Consider the following 22,282-nt stretch of genomic DNA (forward strand, 5'->3'; position numbering starts at 1 on the left):
TTATTCGAAAAACCACTCAATCATTAGGTTCCCTTAACCAGCTAATAATGTACAACACCTCTGTTTTGGGGGTGATACTATTCTTGTCTGTCTCTCATAAAATACTATGATGTCAAGTTTAAATGGAATATTTAAACTGGTAACTTTCCCTATTGTTTTTTCCCTTTATTTAAATGGGTGTTTAATGTGGGTTCTGTATGAAATGTGAAAATGCAGGCCAGCTTGAACTTCTACATTCATTCCACCATTTTATGGCATCAATACAACAAATACACACAAAAAAATGCGGGCTCTTAACATATGCCAAGTAAAATTTGGTTACGAAGATTTCATCACAGTAGGCTAAGTATTGGAACCTTTAATCATTTTGCAACTTAACCAATTTCACTGGTAAAATTTGGCTACGAAAGCAAATCACACCAGAATTAGTACTGGAATCCTTCAACAATCTGCAGCATAACCAGTTTCACAAACTTAGCATGGAGGATTTGTAAGACACCAATAGAAAAATGTTGGAAGAACTATGACCTGATTACATTCCACTGGCCAATCTAGATGGATATCAGTAATGCTTTACATGGGGTAGAACATAATTTTACTTCTTGGAACTTCAAAACAGTTTGCCTTCAACGTGACAAGCTTCTCAAAGACTTCAGAATTGGCTCACCTAACTACAGAATTGAACTGAATTGAATATAGAATTTAGGCCAAAGGCCAAGCACTGGGCCCTATGATGTCATTCAGCCTGAAACAGAAATTGACAGTAAAAGGTCTGAAAGGTGTAACAGGAGGAAAACCTTGCAGTTTGCACTATGAATCAAGTTAGGAGAGGGTGGAAAGAAGAGAATATGAACGGAGGTGCAGTAAAAGGAACGAAAGGGGTTGCAGCAGTTTAGTCACGCTTAAATATTAAGCCACACCTGTTTGTAATGCACGAATGTCAAGTACAAAAACTATAGCATCTTATATAGTGCAGCCAGTAGCAGTAGGTACATAATTTGAACAGGGATTACAGTGTTCAAAATTGTATCGAAATGTTAAAGATGGAACAAAATACAAGTATGGACAAGGTTGAATACAAATTCATGAGAATTTTATTTGGCCCTCAGATATATGGCTAAACTCCGAATCTTATTGGTTTGCCAACTCCAAATCTTTAGATTTTTCAGCTTTCAGTTGAATACGTATGCAATCAAGTAAGTTTACATTCTTTAACACTTTGTATAAAACCAGGTATCAAACCATTTTCTGATTTTGAAACAGCATAAATTTCCCTGAATGACATATGCAATGTGACAAGTGGGTTTAGGAACACACCATGTTTTATCCTTTCCAGTTCTAAATAAATTAAATTCATACCTTAAAAGATGATGGTACCTATATTATCTTTTACACATTTGCCCTTATTCCATAGTTAAAGATCTTACCTCACTGGCAATTCTATGGATTTTTTGAATATCAAAATTATTTAATTCTCTTTGAAAGAATGAACTTAAGATCTTTAGGCCATATGGTCAAAAGCTTTTCATAGTGATTTTAAGTTTAATGAGAGAGGACAAAGTGTTTTGCACCATTTCACAACTAATTAATGCATACACATTATGCTATATATTTACTTTAGATTCATAATTACTTTTCCTTTGATATTCTGTACTCCTGCCTAATCAGCAGGTTGGTTTGCATGCTAAAAACACTTCTGGTTTAATCCTAATTTCATGTATATGTTCAATATAATTTGTAAAACTCAGGATTACAAAGTAATATACTCAGAAAAAAAAAGCTGATACAATTCAATGGCCTGGCACTGGAAGTTTGAACAATCATGGTTTGCAAAAGTAATCTATTGGTTGTTACATTACTGTACGGTTCTAAGATCTGCAAATATTGACTAGAACCTTAAAAAAAACCTGAATGTTGAAACAATGACCTGGCACTATGAACAGTTTGGATAGCTGTCAAGTACATGGGTTTTTAAAAATAAATCTTGAGACAAGGATTAGTTGTTACATTAAAAATACGGTTCTAAATAGTACTTCATTTGCTATATTTTTCTGCTTGAACCAGACAAAATCAATTGAAACCTGCAATGTTGTTAAACAAAATTCTACCACTCAACATTGACCTTTCAAAAACCCAGGATAGCTGTTAACAAAATAAGAAAATGAAAATGGAGTTTTTCTTAAATAACATTTCATGGGAAGACAACATTAATTTCATCAAAATACCTTACCATTCAGCTCTTAAAATGCCTGAAATTCATTTGCTTGCAAAGACTGATGCCTGAAAACCAGACAAAACTGTTTTATCAATTGAACAAGAAATTTGTCTACAATGGTAAATTAACTTGTTATAAAAATGGTAAAAGACTACAGAACAATAATATCAGAAATACTTTTGTCATTCAAAACCCACTGTTTTTCTCAAAATCAAGTCGAAAAAAAAAAAAATTTGTAAACTGAAAATAACTAAGGCAAAACAAATTTCAAAAATCCTATGGAAAAGTAATGAATTAGATCACATTCTTCCTTAATGAGGGGCGTACATCAACAAGTTATCAAATCCACCGCGGCCGAACTATATTTTATTTAGCGAGCAAAATTTCAGCACTTCCTGTACACACACTTTTATCCCTTTATGTTTAAAATTTCGAAAATCCATGCAAAACAAGGAAATTTCGCCCTGATTCTCACTCTTCAAAACTATTCATAAAAAAAGCCAACCAGTGATGGTTACCTACATGTTTTTTTTATAATATTTTCCAAATTTGTACCAGATATGTTATAATAATAATTTTAGAGCATTATGATAAAATTTTAGATTGTTTTCAAAAAACATGTTTAATATCAGAAAAACATTTTCATTGTGTTCATTAACACTTTACAATCTTACATTACCTCACTTTTGTGGTTGTCTCATTGACAAAACAAAAAAATATGTTTCAATAAATTTCAATAAAATGATGGATAAGAAATCGTTTCAAACAACATTTGGCAAAAAATGGATCATTTTTTAAAATTGGCACCTTATTACACTGCGCCACTAATTGATGTCAGTACAACAACACAAGTGCCACAATCAGCTGACATGTCCAATATTTCACATTTTGACCTTTGACAACCAAATTTTATAGGAAACATTAAAAAAATCCTTCCCATCCTTGGGACTGAGTAAAACCTCTATAAACCATCTAGGTAACAAACAAATTGGAAAATTAGTTCTTGATGTGTTATCATGCCTTCAAAAATCCCCCAGGTCCCCACTCGTTTGAAAGTGCTAAAATATTGTATTCTGGGCTGGCAGCTACAGTATACTGTACTTGTACAACTACCTACAGTATATCCTCTCCATTTGGTTTAAAGAACCCTGTTTCAAACTGACTCTCTAACCATGCTTTCAGAATAACTATAAAGAGACAACACTGAACATTAACAGATACACAGAGACAAAATTACAGTAACACTACATAACCACATTACTAGAAACAGTCTGGTTAATTAGTACTGTACACAGATTTGCTAAGCAATTCTATCCTTGGCCAATACATTAACTGTATAATTCTACGTAGGTATAAATTTCTCTGGGACTTGTAGACTAAAAGCCGACTGTTTAAATAATTTGACCTAGTGGCAAGTGATCTCTCACACAATAGCAGGAAGTCATCCTGTCAAGGCAAAAGTATTTTTATACAAGTAAACTGAGACATAGAAAGGTTCAAGAAAGTTAACCAGTTCAAGAAAAGTTACTTCATTTGCTTGTTATTTTGGGTTGATGTTAAGACCTGATAGGCTGTTTTGTTGACTGATCAGCTACAATGGTTACCTTTGGTTTGTTAAAAATTTAACATATTCATTACCTTACATACAAATCCTTGAACATCAAAAAAAGGTCCAAACAAAACTGGAGAAAATTTCCTGAGTGTAATCTTAGACCACATTTCATGGGAAGTATAGCAGATAGCAATAATTTCCCAGTTAAATACCTTGGCATGTTGCCTTTCCATTCCATTCTGCAAGAGAATTGAACTTTTAAGCTCATACCTCCAATGACTAATACCTCTTTTAAACTCAACTCAAAAACCTTTCAAGATGGGAAACCAATTACTTGAATTTCAGTTACACATTTATGACTGTACAAAATGTTCACTGTAAACTGTCAATACCTGCCTCAAAACAATATTCCTCATTATTATGAAAAAATTACTAACTACTCTGTTCAACAGACAAAAGGTCAACTGTAAGCCAGGATCACCATCAGTTGACAACACCCAGTAATCAAGATTTTGACATCTTTGACCCCTACCTTTAAGTAAACTTTAAAGTAAAAATCTATCATTCTTTGTAACTGAGTAAAATATCAAGAAATTAAAAACTATCTAGGTAGATTTAGTTCATTCATTCTTAGTCTGCTATCAACTACTGACAAACCTCTAAAATCCCTAAATTATTTGTAACACTGCAAAATGTACACTGAACTGGTAACTACAGTACATTGCAATTGCAAAACCACCTGCAATGCTACACACAACCATATTACTACAGACTCGAGCAAATACCAACTCTTACTGAATTCTTCACCAAGCTAAAGATGGGGAATAGTATGAACCTGTCCTCAGAAATGGAGAATAAAAATTAGAATTTCTCTTCAAAAGTTTATTTAGTACTTAAGCCTTTGGAACAACCAACGATTCTTTCCAGTCTTGTACCTGAAAGAGAATAAAATCATTAGCACCAATTCTGACAAGCCCTGACAGCAGACTATCTGAATTAAGAGCATTTCAAATGTTTAATAAGAAGCATTACTGTTATAGTCACCAATGTTAATGTTTTCGATTTTGTGACTCAGGTATTTGGCACAAATTTAGTTAGATTTTCCAGTTTGGCCTATCTACTTTGATAGATGGGTCAAACTGGTTGCACTATGAAACAATTGTTAAAGAGAAGGTGGAATGTCAGACAGAAGAAAAGAGAATATGAAGGGAAGTAAAGTAAAAGGAATAAAAAACGTTGCAGCTAGAGGCCAAAGGGACACTGCAAAGACCCTTAAGTAATGCCTACAGTGCACCAACAGAGGTACACTGATGGCACTAATCCCTACAGGACACTTAAATTATACTACCAAGATACTTGTATGAACAAATTTAACCTCAACATCAACCTCACACAAAGACAAATGAAAACCACAAAAATCACTACCATAAACGGATTCTGTCACGATAAACACAGGTTCAGTTCTTTGTGCTCTTCATAAGAGCCAATTCTACAACAAATACTATCCATTTTATATATGTTAAATCCATATGACTGAACCCAAGATTGTACTACTTTATACTATGGTACGTCAGACTTTACATCATGTACACAACTCTAATAACTGAACCCCAGATTTGTACCAATTTATACTACGGTACATCAGACTAAATTAAGTACAAAATTTCTAATAACGAAAGACATAAAACTTTCATTTTCAGTCTTAAATTCTCCCTAACCTTACTTGATTTCACAAAAACCTAAAATCTTAGAAATAATCAGGCAGAGACCAAGCAACGAGACACTATCAGCCATTCAGTGCATTACACAAGAAACAAGAAAAAGTTGGAAGTGGTTCGACAGCTAGATTGAAGAAAGGAAGCAGAATAAATTAAGTAAAACACTAACAAATGAATGCAGCTTGGTGCCAAAGGGAAGGTGCAAAAAAATCTCTTAAAACTGAATATACAATTTAGGCCAAAGGTCAAGCACTGGGACCTAGAGGTCATTCAGAGCTGAAAGAGGAACAGACAGTAAAAAAAGGTTTGAAAAGTGTAACAGGAGGAAAACCTTGCAGTTGAACTATGAAACAATGAGAGGGTGGAAAGCAGGTTTGAAAAGTTTAACAGGAGGTAAACCTTGCAGTTGCACTAGGCATCAACTGTTAGGAGAGGGTGGAAAGTAAGATGGAAGAAAGATATGAAAGGGGTTGCAGCCCAGGGTCAAAAAAGGGAAGCTGCAAAGAACCTCAAGTAATGCTCCTTCGTACTCTGCACTGATGGCAATAACCCCTATGGGACAAAAATATGGCCAATAAAGTTTGTTTTATCAAGCAGAACCAAAACATATACTGAATCTACATATATATTACCTCTCTTCAAGCTTATTTTTAACAATTCTGCGGATCCTTCTCCTCTTGCCAGGGTCCTTGTGAGCTTCCTTGTTGATCTTTGCCTTATCGAAGACAATATCCGAGGCTGTGTAACGGGTTGGCATAACATGCTTAAGATTCACCACCTGCAAAATGGAGTGATTTCAGTAAAGGGTGAAGTATTCATTTACATTAAACTAGTGCTTTTTCAAGTTTTGCTTATAAGATGCCTAGATATTAACCTTGTCCAGTGAACTGCCTGTAAAAAATTAACACTGCCTAATTTAATATATGCAAGACACCCTGAAGTAATACTGAACAAATCTGCGCTGCTGTTGGGACCAAAACATTTTGAAACCACTTGCAAACCTTGGGTTGCACAGAAGAAATTGTGATGTCACAAGAAAAGCAACTATTTTGTGATAAAATTAAGTCATGATAAAAATTCAAAACAGCTTTGGTAAAGCAGTTTACTGACTAAAGAGTTGTGCACATATTGTTTGAGTTCATGTCACAGATCTGAATACATGCTCGACCAAACTAAGAAATATATAAAATAAATAAAACTCTGCAGAACTAGGTGGCAACCACTTTCATGTATACAGGACAGGGGAGGTCTTCCCACAACTGCCCCCAACCCTCAAAATAAATTCCTTATTGTAAAACCTGAAAAGGTTCAGGCAAACTGTAAAGAAACTTGAGACCAATAATGAAAAATAAGAGCTTAACTCTGTAATTGAAAGACTCTGGTGGCATAAAACCAAAAGAAAAATTTAATATAACATCAATACTAACAAAGCCTCTAGAAGAAAAATAAATATAACATCAATACATAAGAAAAATATTCCATGTTTTTCAAACAAGGGTCAGATTTATGCAGGGTGCACTGCAATGACCAACAGCTGGTTTTGTAAATATTTCTAAATGGACATATTTTCTTGCATGTATGCAGTATGGTTTTAAAAAACATGTTTTTGCTGCGGCAATCTTGGTTTATAAAAAAACAATCAAACCACTGACATATCCATACTGAAAACTCATGATACTACGTAAAACTTTGACTCAGGCATATTGTACCAAATTAGAACGTTGGATGTTATATAACTTTGAGGATGGAGGTCCAGGTAAATCCAACGACTTCTTACCTTAACAAAAGGCTTAATCTTGGATCTCCTAGCAATCTTCTTCTTGCTCATCTTTTTAGTGACTTTGCGTGGGTATCGCTCGATGCCGGCCACGAGGGCGTGCTCGTAAGGGCGGTCTTGCGTTCCATCTTCATTGCTTTTAATCACAATTGCCTTCTTGCCGGCGTGCCGTCCACCCAACAGGATGACCACTCGGCCAGGTTTATACACCTTCACCATCGTGCTGCAAGAGAAAACAAATGATCAACTGATAATTCCAGAGAAATATTTTATTGTTTAAATGTCACAAAAATTCTGCTAGTCCCAGAAACAAACAGAATTCAGCCTTTACTCCTCACACCATTGGGCAGTGGAACAGTCTCCCTGACGATATTGTGCAATCGAAACTTCTCCTGGTATTTTAATACATTTTATTTATTAATTTATTTTTCCTTTTTTAATAAACAAGATTTCTTTCTGTATTTCCCCCTGCCTCATCTTACCTCTTCCTAATGAACACCATATTCTTTAGAAGCTTGAATTTCAAGTCAATGGGGTCTGTGGGCTTGCTCTATATGAATAGGGTTCATCTTCCGAATAATAATAATTACATAACAAAATTAAGTGTCCCTAAATAACATAACCCCAAGTACCTGAGGGTTGTTTATCTTAACAAGCTAATATTTGGGGTGGCTGATGTCTCAAACCTAATGAATAATGGCAATGCTTTTGAAGGAAATAAATATATTAATACATACACTGCATGTTCAAACCTAAAGAATAATTCAATTTGATCATTTTATTTAAGCAAATTTGGTAAAAGGATGAGCTGACAATGAGTAAACTCAAAACATTTCTAAAGAGAAACAAAAATATTTTATCTAAATGCCAGCGAAGTTCTACTAGTCCCAGCAACAAACAGAATTTAGCCTTACGTAATCAAATTAAGTCTCCCTACATACTAAACCTTATACACTATTTGGGCATATTTTCTCTCTTATGCAATTTCTATTTAATGGAACTGTTCTCCAATACTATCTTTTTATCAGGACCTGAATCAGTCCACACCACATCTTTTTCTCTTCAAGCAACCTTCTCAGGAAGAAGGAAGAACATTAACTTCAACATAAATCTTGTACATACTCTGCATGCCTCAAATTCTACTGTATAATGACAATGCTTCTTAAAGAAAGCGAATAATCATTTTACGAAAGGAAAAGCCGGCAACATGTAAACTCAAGGCACAAGTCTGGAAATGATGGTATTTCACATCATGATATGAACATCACAAAGCTGCAACACACACCAGTAAATTTATATCAGATGCTATAAAGGCAGAAGTGACAGAAAAACTTCGTTTTCAACTTACATGAACATGAGACAAACTAATTATCCTAAATGCCCACAACTGCAATTTCCTACAATTTAGTTTCATGTTAAGTTAAAAGAGACTTACAATACTCATGATTGGACACATTTTACAGTAAACGTAACCTTTGTGTATTTACCAAACCACAAGTGTAATTCATTTAATGGTCTGGTTTAACTACTTACTAATGTTAATATATTCCATTATTACATCACCTAACCAAACATATGTTGTAAGCTAGCATATTCTCAGATATGGGTATACTGTAATAGCATATTTAGATATTCAAAGAGGAGTAATTTGCTTGGTGTAATGGAAGCAATGAACCATTTGGTAAGAAACGACAAGTAAAATTGTCCGATAATTACAATTTTATACCATTTCCAGTATGGCCAAGCTTTTAAATGTTTTTCTCAGCGTACTAAATTTCTGAGAGGCTTGTTCAGAGTTAATAAAGGACAAACGGCATTAAGACGACCTAGCATTCAGACACTGCCTACCTGGCTTACCTCATAGCCTACTGTACTTAAGAAATATGCTTTGCATTGCCTAAACCCTTCTACTGCTACACTACAACACCTTATTGAAGCAAAACTGAGACTGTGGTGTTAACCATTAGAGAGACCACTGATTCTGACAGGAATTGACCTAAGTTTCCAATTCCCCTTATATGGGGTTAACATGCACTCCATACCAACGCAGGGATCAGGTTGTCTATAAGGAACTAGTTGGCCTGACCTTTGATTACAAGTTTGTTTGCAACAAGTACATTTGCTTCTAGGTTACAAATAATTACAGTATTTCAAAGGAACTGAGCCTAGCCTAGCCTGGGCATAATTTGGTAGCTAGGTCTGGCCTATGAGCTACAAGCTATCACTATGTACAACCATACAGCCTATCATACTGGACCAGATATGACCATGATACTGACAACACAATTATCAGATTTGTGAAAATAAGCTACACCGAATTGGAACTACACATTAGGCTGAGTCCCCATTCAATCTTGTTCATGAAGCTAGGTTTATAGCCTGTATCAGAAACTTCGCTCGAAATTTTGGACAGTACCGTAATTAGTTTACAATTACATAGCTACACTGACTAGTCTAATTCAAGTTTCCTTCATTTAACAAAAACTTTTTTTAGTGGCAGTTCACAATATTCCAATAAGGGTATCATGGCTAAGAAATTCACATCATCACAATTAAATTGCAGTAAATTAAACCTCCCAATAATATCAATAAAATGTAAGATTTGTAAAAGATAAAAGCGAAGATATCGTAACTTGCAAGCTTAAAACAAATAACACTTGCTGTAAGCTCAGTTACCTGACCAAAACCCAAGTTCTGATAAACATGTAACTAAGTTAATAATCACGTTCACAATTAAAAGGACTGAGTAAAATTGCAGACTGCTGCACTCTAGCTTGGCCAACCCGGTTTTACGTGCAAAATGGGCGCTGTGCTTAGTGCCAGGCCTTAGTACGAATGTCACAATATACACAAGAGACAGTAAATATCATAACGATAAAAAACACAGTGAATGTCAAACCATACACAAAAACAGGGTAATTCTAAGCCGGCTGTCCGCGGTGAGCTAGACTGTGGCAATTGGCGTTTTTCTATGTTATTTTACTTGCTTTACAAGAATTTAAAGTAATATTTTGTCGCCCGGTTGTAACTAAACTGTGATTAACCTTTGAAGACTAGACAACTTGAATTACCTAACGCAGGGTAGGTCTAAGCCGGCATTCCACGGCAAGCCCCCCCCCCACAACCTCCATAGCTAATACGGCAAAATTGTAACCAGTAAACACCTCTAGGGTACGTTATGTTGGTATTTTTACAGGTGTTTACTGGTTACAATTTTGCCGTATTAGATATGGAGGGGTGGGGGGCTTGCCGCGGAATGCTGGCTTAGACCTACCCTGTGTGTTAGGCAATTCAAATCGCATAGTATTCAAAGGTCAATGACAACTTAGTTACAGCCAGCCGACAAAATATTACATTAAATTCTTGTAAAGCAAGTAAAATAACATACAAAACAGTCAATTGCCATAGTCTAGCTCACGGCGGACAGCCGGCTTAGAATTACCAAAAACAGTACATATAATCATAAAAAATATAAAATGCATCCACAAAAGACTGACAACATAAAATAAGGACAAAAATCAAGTAAATATCTGTCAGCGATTGGCAAGAATCAGGCGGTGGCAGTAATCAGTGATTTCACAATTGAAAAGCAAATCAATGGGAAGACCCTAGCCTCTTGTAAATCTGTAGGAATATAAAAAACAAAAGGGTTCCTGGACAATGCCCGCTAGACTAGCCGATGTCATTCCTATCTCCTGCAAACCTCAAGTCACTATGGCTAAGCCTAGCCTACCCAGAAATTTAGGATAGCCAACCCTGTATTTCCTAGCAAACAGACATCAATACCTAGCCTACATTAAGGCTAAAATAAGGGGGTCATCAATACCTGGCCTACGTCAAGGTAATTAGCATAAGAGTAAACCAAGGGTAGACATCAACACCTAACCTACACTAAGGTAATTTGGCTTCATGCTAAAATAAAAGGGAAAGATGTGAAAATTAACGTTCGCAGCTGTTGCTTACAAGTTGTTGCACCTAGGCCAGGTAACGGTACATCAGGCAACCCTAGCCTGCATGAGGATACAGCATTCAACCTTACTGGGAATGGAAGGTATAAATCCCCTAACCCTACAGTGTTCCCAGGAAATGTGCGTCTCCCAGCTGCAGTGTGCATGAATAGAGCAAGAATTACAATCACTCATGCTTTAGTAGGAATTACTATCACTCATGGTTTAGGATACAAGCACTAGTGCTTTAGTAGGAATCACTATCATTCACGCTTTATTAGGAATTGCAATCATTCAAGGTTTAGGACTTACAATCACTCGCTGTTTAGGATTTACGATCCCTCACGGTTCAGGATTTACAATCACTCACGGTTTAGTCAGATGTTGCGACACCCGCTTTGGTAGCCACAATCATTCAATCAATCACTCAATACAGAAATAGAAGACTGAAGTGGACAGGCCAGTGAAGGGAATACCTAGGAATGGAGGGCGACCGCCCTATAGTCTGAAGGCCCGATAGTCCGAAGGTCCGATAGTCCGAAAGTCAGCAGGCCCGATAGTCCGAAGGTGCGATAGTCCGAAAGTCAGAAGGCCCGATAGTCCGAAAGTCAGCAGGCCCGATAGTCCGAAAGTCAGCAGGCCCGATAGTCCGAAAGTCAGCAGGCCCGATAGTCCGAAAGTCAGAAGGCCCGATAGTCCGGCGGACTGTAATCAGCCCCCACCCTCCATAGCTAATACGGCAAAATTGTAACCAGTAAACACCCATAAAAATACCAACCTCGACTATCGGACTATCAGACCTTCGGACTATCGGGCGCCGGACTATCGGACCTTCGGACTATCGGGCCTTCGGACTATCGGACCTTCAGACTATCGGGCCTTCGGACTATCGGACCTTCAGACTATCGGGCCTTCGGACTATCGGACCTTCAGACTATCGGGCCTTCGGACTATCGGACCTTCGGACTATCGGACCTTCGGACTAACGGGCCTTCGGACTATCGGGCCTTCGGACTATCGGACCTTCGGACTATCGGGCCTTCGGACTAACGGACTGTAATCGAATGGAGGGCTAGGACAACTAAGGTACGATTATCCTGTAAAAAAAACCTCCAGAAATTAATTATGTTGCCTATCCACAGGATAACCTGCTTACGAAACCCAAGGCTAATTTAACTGTGGCCTAACAAGGCTTAAGCCTTTTTGCAGGGTGGTGTGAAGACCCTAGCATGGCCTATACCAATTCCCAAGGTCAGCCCAACGTGACCTGGACCTGGACTCCCGAAATGTCCAAAGATATTGGCTACGATAACATGAATTACGATAAAACACGATACATTCAAACAGGTTACGATAAATACACTACGATGCAGCAGAATACGATAAATAGGCAAAAGATGAGTAGGACACGATACAACTGCCTCGGTAACGATAAAATAAGCTTAAATAGGATACGGTACAAACAAGTTACGATACGGAGGAAACGTTAAATTGGTTACGATAGAAATAGATCACGTCAAAATAGTGAAGACAAAAGTTACGATGAACTTCACCATCTTGCCTACGGTAAGACATTCCTCCATTATTAAACCGCTAACGATGAAATGAAGGAAAAATTATCGTAACTAATGAGATAAATAACGCAAAATCGTGAGATAATGGGAACCATCAACTATAAATAACGATAAATATACATAATTAATACATGGACCACACATGCGTTAACACGATCCCAAAGGTCGACGGTCTTGAAAAACTTTTACGTACTAATTCACTATAACTGTCAAGTCAGCTGCAATATGCGGCCATTGCAAAGCTTAACGTTGCATACTTCAATTAAATTAATGAAGAAAATGAATAAGAATACGTTAAATACATTTAACAGCCGACACTCAAAAGTTCCAGCAAGGTGGACACCGCTTTGTTTACATCGGCACGAAGACATGATCAAAATCCCCCCCACTTTATTTTCTATCATCTTCGACAAATCCTCCATTATACTATTGCAAACTGCACCACATTATCACAGAAACCTTCGCGTATATTTCTACGCGACACACAGCAAAGATGCACTCGATTTACGGCGATAAGAGGAAGGATTTCCCAGCTGCCGTCTCTACTTACACGGTGCTTTGATTAGAGAAAACAGAAAAGGGAGATGGTGGCAACAATTCCGTTGCGGATGGTTCTTTTTCCTAATAAAATTACGAATTTGGGCTCTAAAATGTTGATTTTGGTACTAATAAACTATTTATTATATTTATAAATATTATATTAGATGTTTAATGTTAATATATATGCAGAAAATGGGATATTTTCAATTTTTCGCTTCTGCGCTATCTGGTCGTCTTTTGAACGGCTCTCTAAAAATGATTCAAGAATTGATGACCATCGTAGGTTTGAATGTTGATCAATGTTTTCATTGTATTTACAAAAATACAATGATATATGAATTCTAATTATTAAGTGATATGTTCTTTAAATGATATTCTATCTGATTCGTTATAAATCGTAAGGAAAAAGTCTCCAGCTTTATAAGAAAGTTTATCGTGTTCTTGAATGACTCTGTAGTTCTTCATTTCATTATTGTTGACGAATTGATGTATCTTATATTTCTTCTTAAATTTCTCTATGCCTTCTGATTCATTTATCTTTTGATTCATTCTTCATTATGACTTCTTCTTTGTAGGAATTCCACAACCACAAGGAAAAGTAAAGATCTGTGTTCTTTCTCTGAATGTTTGCTAATGTCATATTGGAAACAGTGGTGAGAATAACTTATGTCTTGTAGGCGTGCATATATATATATATATATATATATATATATATATATATATATATATATATATATATATATATATATATCAAAGCCTAATTTTGAGAAGAAAGAGCTTAGAAATGATAACCAATACACAGAGTGTTTGTGCACGAACTTTGAACATAAATCTAGCGGAAAAAACGTAACAAGGTAACCGAGTTTGTATCAGTGAAAACTTAAAAACAAGAAAACAAGAGAATTCAGTAAGTAAACAGGAAAGTCAGCATAATAAATATCAGATAATTAATCATAAATAAGACTAGTAAGCGTCAGTCATTCTGCCAATACAAGTTTGAGGTCTCGTTCTTAGAAGCATATGTTGAAATCAACGATTTATTTTATCATACATTTGGAATACTGAATCGTGTACAAATGTTGTTGCACTGTCAAGACGTAATAATAAATTTGATAAAGATGGAGTTTTTTTGGTTGAAACCAATGAGATTCTTCTACATTTTGTTCGCCAATGTGTAATATTTGGGTGGGAAAATAAGAACTAAAGCTTCTAAAATAATTTTCCTTCTTCTTCTTCTTCTTCTTCTTCTTCTTCTTCTTCTTCTTCTTCTTCTTCTTCTTCTTCTTCTCAAGCAGGCGTTAGAAAATCTTCTCTGGTTGTCGTAGAATCTTGCTTCCCGAACCATCAGCTTATAGACTATAGGTCTACATAATCATATCCTTACGTTCTTGGTCTGATTTTTTTTTTATCATATTCATCTCTGTGGCCTGATTCATCAAATCACCATCTTTGCAGAAACTGAGTCCATCCCCGACGCAGGCGGCGTAAGCAAGGGCATGAGGGATGTAATTCTGCTCGTAGACGCCCGTAAACAGGTGGGAGTGAGGGCCGGTGACCCAAATTCCTACGTCACTCCCTTCGTGAGTTGAAGAGTTCCTGTGCACAGCTGATATCTGTCTGTAGTACTTATCGGCTGCAAAATGGAATGGTAGACAGATCATTTTGTAGGTTTCAGCAATATTGACTTGTACTACAAATATTCGTCGCTGAATATCGAGTTATTATGAATTAAACTGTTCCAGAATAGATTTGTATTGCTGTTATTACGAGAAGCAGGTGAAAACTGGAATATAAGAATTTAGACTATCGCTTCAGGCTTCTGGGTAGATAATACATTTATTAATGGTGGTTGTTTTCATGTGAAATTAAAAGGAACTACTATTTTATGGCATTACAGGAGGTGCCAATACTAACAAAAATCATACAAATAAATTCAAATTAATCTTTCGTTAAAAATAGATGGTAGATTCTGAGGAAATGGGACTGATGTGTTGGCCTAATGGTCTAATTCCTGCCAACCTTAGTCCTATAACCTCCTCATGGGGATTTCTGGAATCTGGAATCCTCTTAACCAAGAGAGATGTGTAAATTGTAGGACCAATAGACTCTTTCTGTATAAATCCATACTTACTTGTATCCACTCCAGACGGGTCTGAACGTTTGCACCCAGGGGTAATCTTGTGGCCTGGTCCAGTAGCGTAGAGTACAGTCGTGTAAGGCAGTTGGTCTTTCTTGTCGACTTCACCAATTCCTGTCATGAGTAGGGTTTCAGATCATTATTTCTCTCTCTCTCTCTCTCTCTCTCTCTCTCTCTCTCTCTCTCTCTCTCTCTCTCTCTCTCTCTCTCTCTCAGTGCATTATAAATAAGTGGCAGATATTTAGTAAACATTCTTCTGTTAAAGAAATAGAATAAGGTTGTCCTCAGATTCTCTCTCTCTCTCTCTCTCTCTCTCTCTCTCTCTCTCTCTCTCTCTCTCTCTCTCTCTCTCTCTCATTCTAAAAATGTGGCAGATAATTTTTTAACAATATCCAGATTCTTTTACCACTATTTTCAATGAGAATTTCTAGTCTTCTGTTAAAAGATAGAAGCTTCTTTTGCAGTAGACATACCCAAGATATCATTGTGCCTGTTCGGATACCCGTTGATGGAGAGTGAGTGGGCGTGGTCAGCGGTGACCAGGATGATGGTTTCGTCGGGGTCGGTCATGTCCAGAGCTACCTGAACAGCCTGGTCAAACTCCACAGCCTCCGTCAGCGACTTCCTGGCTGAGTTGTTGTGATTTCCGTGATCAATTCTGCCACCTGTGTGGGTAGGTAGGTTGGTGACACAAAAGATACTGAAGTAAATATGTCATAAACATGTTGGCAACTTGTTGCACACACATCAGAAACAGGTTGAATACAAGTCAGTGACTTATTGATATTTTCTGCCACCTGTGAGTAGGTGGGTTGGTGACGCAAAAGAAACTGAAGTAAAAATGTCATAAACATGTTGGCAACTTGTTACACACACATCAGAAACAGGTTGAATACAAGTCAGTGACCTACTGGTGTTTTCTGCCACCTGTGAGTAGGTAGGTTGGTGACGCAAAAGAAACTGAAGTAAAAATGTCATAAACATGTTGGCAACTTGTTACACACACTGACTTGTTTTTAAGATGTTTGGAACATGTAGGCAACAGGTTGCTGACATGCAGTGTGGCTGAACCATAAATCAGCCAAATGTATCTTTATAGTGCCTGAAGAATAATCAAATCTATCCATCCATCTAGCTTTTGCTAAAGAAATATTTAGATAAACCTGTCTATCTGTTTGGTGTATGGCAATGAAATCGACTGTATGGCCACAGCTGCAATCTTTACTTTCAGAGCCACCTGAGGTCTCTCACCTTCCACCAGCAGGAAGAATCCATTCTTGTCCTTCCGGAGCATCTCGATGGCCTTCTTTGTCATTTCCGGCAGGCTGGGATCCATAGCTGTGTCCCTTTCAATAACGTAGTCCATATGTGAATAGGAAAATAGCCCTGTAAGTAGAACGCAGAGATGAACCGCTTGAAATTCATGTCGTTTGATGAATCTCTCTCTCTCTCTCTCTCTCTCTCTCTCTCTCTCTCTCTCTCTCTCTCTCTCTCTCTCCCGTGAGATAATAGAAAACAGGTTAAAAATGCGCCGAAGTTTCTTCGGCGCAATCGAGTTTTCCATGTACAGCCGCTACAGCGTATAATCAAGGCCACCGAAAATGGGTCTATCTTTCGGTGGTCTCGGTATAATGTTGTATGAGCCGCTGCCCATGAAACTTTAATCATGGCCCGGTGGTGGCGTATCCTATATCGTTGCCAGAAGCACGATTATGGCTAACTTTAACCTTAAATAAAATAAAATCTACCGAGGCTAGAGGGCTGCAATTTGGTATGTTTGATGATTGGAGGGCGGATAATCAGCATGCCAATTTGCAGCCCTCTACCCTCAGTAATTTTTAAGATCTGATGGCGGACAGAAAAAGTGCGGACGGACAGACAAAGTCGGCACAGTAGTTTTCTTTTACAGAAAACTAAAAGCAGAGGAAGGAAAGCAGAGTCATCGTTGAGATAAACAAAGAAGAATAAGAAGCATAATAGAAAGAAGTAAAGCATGGAAGACACTCTAAGGGTGCATCCCAACTGCAGTAAGACGAGTCTTAAACAGGTCAGAAACTTATCGCGCACACACCACAAACATGTTAAATACATGTCAACGACTTCTAGGTAATCATAACCAAGACTTCAGTGATTACCCAGCAATTACGGTCGTTGATTTGTTTTCAACATGGCTGTGACATGCCTGCAATAAGGTGTGGAATAGATGTCCCCTAATAGTTATCTTTTCCTGACAAAACCTTCACCACTCACCCATGAGGTAATCTGTCGTATTGACGTCAACTGCATCAAGATCTTGTCTGTTCCAGACATAAGAAGCTTTGGCACCCCTGGAAGCCTTGTCTTCCTCCCAGGCGTCAATGAGGTTTTTGTCATCGGTCCTGTATCCAGGTTTCCCGTCTTCAACGTCAGAGGCATTCTCTGGGATGAAGTGTCTTCTCCCGCCTCCTAGGATGACCTGAGATTGACCAAAGAATGCGAAATTACTCTGCTTGTTTGAAAGTTTAATTTTTTCCTATAAAAAGTTGCCTTAATGGATGTGATCAAGTGGAAAGTGACTTCATAAGAGTGTGATATAAATCTGAACAAAACCAAATGAAGTGAAAATATGAAAAAGAAACTCCTTTCAGTTTTAGCATCACAAATCTAAAGTCAGGATGAAAGAAGAAGATGGTGCCCAGTGTTTGAAAGATGTAAACATCATCTGTTGAACTTAAATGTATAACTTTACCACAACAAAAGAGAAACACTGGGTGAAAATCCTGACTGGTTTCGACTTTATATTTCATTCGTAGTGATAGACATTTACAATACATATGTTAGAGGGTAGTGTATAGTTCACAGAGGGAGCAGACCCATCAGCAAGAAGCTGCAAGAGGAAAGGAAGTGTACAATGTGTAGCCTTCGTTACCTTGAAATTCTTTCCTGTTTCACTGAAGATCAGCTGTTCAGCGATGTCGTCGCAAAGTTCGGGGTCCTGGTCTGACTTGAGTACCTGCAGTGTAGGTATACAGATATATATGGATGTAGAAATATATAAAAGGTGAGAAGTTACTATGCAAAGTCTATAAGAAACTACTTTTCTCACTAGACCGAGCTCATTTTGGACAGTGGGTCTCTACACCAAAGAACAAAATTGTTTGAAAACGTAACTTACAGATTCGTCATCTTCCCACTTCCTGTTGGCAGTATGGGCGTACATGGCTGCGGGCGTGGCGTGGGTGACTCTGGCAGTCGTGACCAGGCCAGTCGATCTCCCAGCGTCCTTTGGAAAGAAAGATAGAAGAAGAGTTAGGACTTTTATGGTGACTTCTGGTGGATGTCTCAATGAGAAGTTCTTTCCTTGCACAGACAAATTCTTGAATTCTTGTCCTGTTTCCGTGTGTCCTATCTCTTTTACAAGCCTGGGCTAGATAAAGGCACTGGTTACAAGTCCCCTTTGGCCTATGTATCTAAATCATAAACTCAAGACAGTCTCTTCTGCCCTTGCAACAAACTTCAGCGGTCTGGTGTGCGCAAAATGGGTTGCTATAGGGCAAAAGTTCTAAACTGGATTGGAAACTACCCTGGGCAGATTTACCTGCATTAAATCCAGAATTCTTTATGAAAATCACCACCAGAGTGCAGTCGCACTCTTGAATAATGACTATGAAACGACCCGTACCTGGAACCACTTGGCGATGGAAGTGGTCTGGAACGCTGGATTGCGCATGGCCTCACAATCGTCTACAATCACGTTGGAATCGACGCCTATTGTGGCCTGGTTACACTTGACGCCGTGGAGATAGGCCGTCGCGGTAGCGGCGCTGTCTGGTACCTGGGCGTTTGTTGTGTACGTCTGTTGAAAAAGGGATATAGATTAATTTGATATGAGAGAGAGAGAGAGAGAGAGAGAGAGAGAGAGAGAGAGAGAGAGAGAGAGAGAGAGAGAGAGAGAATGAAACACAAATGAATCCCCTTATGGTTCCACATCAACATTTGGAATATTATCTTACTGAAAACAAAAGGACACAATTCTTATTCAAGAAAATGACGTTTACAACGAATTCTGTTTTCGATAAAATGTCTTGTTGCAGAAACAATTTCTTCCTAATGTCGATTTTGAAGAAATTATCTTAAACGACCCACTACGAAGTCAAACAGTGAAGAACTGGTACGCCCTGCAATCTGCTTGTATTATACATTGAGAATCCTTTTTTACATCAAAACTTTTCATTATTTAGGATTAAAACGTATAGTTTAAACCTTTGAAATACGTTTACGTGTTGAGATAGAATGGTTGAATATGCTGGAGTCCATAACAGTAAGCTGAAATCACATAATTTCTTTGGGAGTTTTATAGTCATGGAAACACTTCCAGTTCTCTTACACAAGAGGCAAAATCGAAACCCATTAGGCCAACATATTCTAGACTAATTTACCTATGATACTGTCCTCTCATTTTAGATTTAGTTAGCCTTATGCCAGCACGGGCTCATGCTCCCAAAGTAACCTGTAAGGCACTCTCATTAGCTAAAACAGGCCTAAAGAAAAAAAAAAAAGATAAAAACGATTACCTTGCTGAAAGCAGAGTGAGGAAACTCTTCCCAGACCAGCTTCTCTCTCTCATAGAGACCAGTCTGACTACCCTTCAGTATCCTGGCAGCAGTGACGGTCGCAAGAGACATGCCGTCTCCCAAGAAGAACACGATGTTCTTCGCCTTCGTCACCTTGTTCTTGAACTTCAGCTGCTTCAGGAGTGCTTCTTGCGCGTCTTTCCTCCAGAAGGCCATGTCTGGTTTCAGGAGCAAAGTAAAAATATATCTCTGAAGCTTGCCTTTCAGAAAGGTTTTCAGTGTTAGGGGGCTATATGTCTAAGCCTGGATTCTCCTGTCAGTGAAGCTAGACTCATGTCAATCACACACACACACACACACACGTAGGAGGTAGAACACTTCAGGTATTCAAGTACATATAATTAAATCCCAGCAGACATTAGCTGATCTACAAAATGATCTAATTGGCAGTTAAACAATTGCAGTTGGTGGAAACCAGGCTCTGGAAGGGCATAGTGGCTAGCATTCACTCCTCTCTTCGCCATCACAGCCATCAAATATCATTTGCATCTATTCTTTACCTAAATTTGATGGTCTGTGACTATTTCAAACAATATCAAAGACATTTTTCCCTTACCTTCACCCTGAATAGGGTCACCCGTGTTGGAAGCTCTGGCGTGGTAGGGTGAGTCACCTGAAAAAAAACAATTGCAAATACTTCAGAAAATAGTATATTCATTGACCCCTTTTGCTCCTAAATTCTTACGTACAAAAGGAAGAAGATTAAAAGATAACAAAAAACGGTTCTGACATAAAGTTAATGATGTTTTTAACCGCTTTCTCTCACCTAGTTTGAACTGGCGTAAGGTGTAGCCTTCTGCTGTTGATATCAGCAATGCTGTGCCAAGTATGAGTTGCTGTAAAGCCTTCATGGTTTCTCTTCGTACCTGAAAATAGTAAATGTAAGGTTCTTCTTAAGATTAGTTATAAGTTTATGAGTTCTGTGGCATAATCTAATTTCTCAAATGCATCCTTCTTACAGTATATTAGGTATATCATATTCCTTTGTATTTCCTTGTTTAGTCTCTCTCTCTCTCTCTCTCTCTCTCTCTCTCTAAAACACACACATATTCAATAGCAACATCTCAGAACAAATAATAATCTCTCTCTGTCTCTCTCTCTCTCTCTCTCTCTCTCTCTCTCTCTCTCTCTCTCTCTCTAAAACACACACATATTCAATAGCAACATCTCAGAACAAATAATAATGTGAAGGTGACTTAAGCAAGCAGTTCCAATGATTAACATAATTTTGGGGTGTGCCATGGGCCAAAGAAGAGTTGGTACGATTTTGAGTTTGATGCAGAGCCGGTAACAGCTGTATGAGGTCTTTGATTGTGTGTGTGTGCGTGTATCCTTAACAATAAGACTGAATGCCCATAAGCCTTCAATAGAGCTTACTCGATTTCAGAGACAAGAGGTCAGACGGAACTTAATATTATATTTGCAAATTATATTTTTAAATAGGGTTGGAAATTGTATCTTTGGCAGCTCCTTAAAAATCTTCAGCTACGACTTCGGCTGAGTGCAGACCGACAAAAATATAAATTACAAAAATACTTACGATCCGATTATGTTACAGTGACGGCTGGAACACTGCGCTGCAGTCCACGCTTCAGAGGCTGATCTCTGAGTGCCGGGTGCCAGAATTTTACCAGAGAAATACATTGCGCTTTTATAAGCAATGCAGCCCTGGCCTGGAATTAGACAACAGGATGTTTTTCAATTTTCGTTTCTAAAGGGGAAAGCGAACTATAGCAACTCGTATCAGCTCCGAATCAGGAACAACAACAGCAAAAAAAAAAAAAAAAAATAAATCCAGCATACATAGATAAATTATTCTCGCTGACGTATAAACAATGATGATGAGCTTTGTATGGCATATGGGGGTGGAGACCCTTTCTGTGTGAGATAAGGTAACCTTGATGCTGCTGATGCTGTTGCTACATGTCTCTCTCTCTCTCTCTCTCTCTCTCTCTCTCTCTCTCTCAGGGTAATGGCTTTGTTTCGTATGGAGCAAAGGCTCCTTAATTTAATTTCAATGATCCTTGTTCACACAAACGAGATCTGAAAATAAGTGCTTTCATTGCTGTTACTATAAGGATTCTCTCTCTTTCTCTCTCTCTCTCTCTCTCTCTCTCTCTCTCTCTCTCTCTCTCTCTCTCTCTCTTCATAAGAATCATCACTAATCATCAACAATACATGATCTGAATTTTTGGTTAGCAACAGATTC

The 22,282-nt window shown here is 37.9% G+C and overlaps 2 protein-coding genes across 2 annotated transcripts; both read right to left on the reverse strand.

Annotated features, from left to right (window-relative positions):
* Positions 1-4,634: 4,634 nt before the first annotated feature.
* RpL27 (ribosomal protein L27) lies at positions 4,635-13,473 on the reverse strand. The gene is made up of 4 exons (XM_067118079.1): positions 13,334-13,473; positions 7,263-7,485; positions 6,118-6,263; positions 4,635-4,702 (listed from the first exon to the last, which is right to left on the reverse strand). Exons 2-4 carry the CDS (start codon positions 7,479-7,481, stop codon positions 4,654-4,656), a joined length of 414 nt encoding a protein of 137 aa, XP_066974180.1. The 5' UTR covers positions 7,482-7,485; positions 13,334-13,473; the 3' UTR covers positions 4,635-4,653.
* Positions 13,474-14,086: 613 nt separating this feature from the next.
* On the reverse strand, positions 14,087-22,033 carry LOC136846437 (alkaline phosphatase-like). Its single transcript, XM_067117221.1, has 12 exons — positions 21,614-22,033; positions 20,840-20,939; positions 20,630-20,686; positions 20,014-20,231; positions 19,122-19,295; positions 18,615-18,722; positions 18,369-18,452; positions 17,711-17,915; positions 16,712-16,846; positions 15,934-16,125; positions 15,455-15,574; positions 14,087-14,956 (listed from the first exon to the last, which is right to left on the reverse strand). Exons 2-12 carry the CDS (start codon positions 20,922-20,924, stop codon positions 14,688-14,690), a joined length of 1,647 nt encoding a protein of 548 aa, XP_066973322.1. The 5' UTR covers positions 20,925-20,939; positions 21,614-22,033; the 3' UTR covers positions 14,087-14,687.
* Positions 22,034-22,282: the final 249 nt, after the last annotated feature.

This window comes from Macrobrachium rosenbergii, chromosome 15 (genome assembly GCF_040412425.1).
Source record: "Macrobrachium rosenbergii isolate ZJJX-2024 chromosome 15, ASM4041242v1, whole genome shotgun sequence".
Classification (NCBI taxonomy): domain Eukaryota; kingdom Metazoa; phylum Arthropoda; class Malacostraca; order Decapoda; family Palaemonidae; genus Macrobrachium; species Macrobrachium rosenbergii.

Coding starts and splice junctions, on each gene's coding strand:
- RpL27 (XM_067118079.1), bottom strand. CDS start 7,481: ATGGTGAAGGTGTATAAACCTGGCCGAGTGGTCATCCTGTTGGGTGGA. Junction 6,264..7,262: donor AGATTAAGCCTTTTGTTAAG/GTAAGAAGTCGT, acceptor TCCATTTTGCAG/GTGGTGAATCTTAAGCATGT. Junction 4,703..6,117: donor AAAAATAAGCTTGAAGAGAG/GTAATATATATG, acceptor ATTCTCTTTCAG/GTACAAGACTGGAAAGAATC.
- LOC136846437 (XM_067117221.1), bottom strand. CDS start 20,924: ATGAAGGCTTTACAGCAACTCATACTTGGCACAGCATTGCTGATATCA. Junction 20,687..20,839: donor CTTACGCCAGTTCAAACTAG/GTGAGAGAAAGC, acceptor GTTTTTTTTCAG/GTGACTCACCCTACCACGCC. Junction 16,847..17,710: donor TACGACAGATTACCTCATGG/GTGAGTGGTGAA, acceptor TTCTACTTACAG/GGCTATTTTCCTATTCACAT.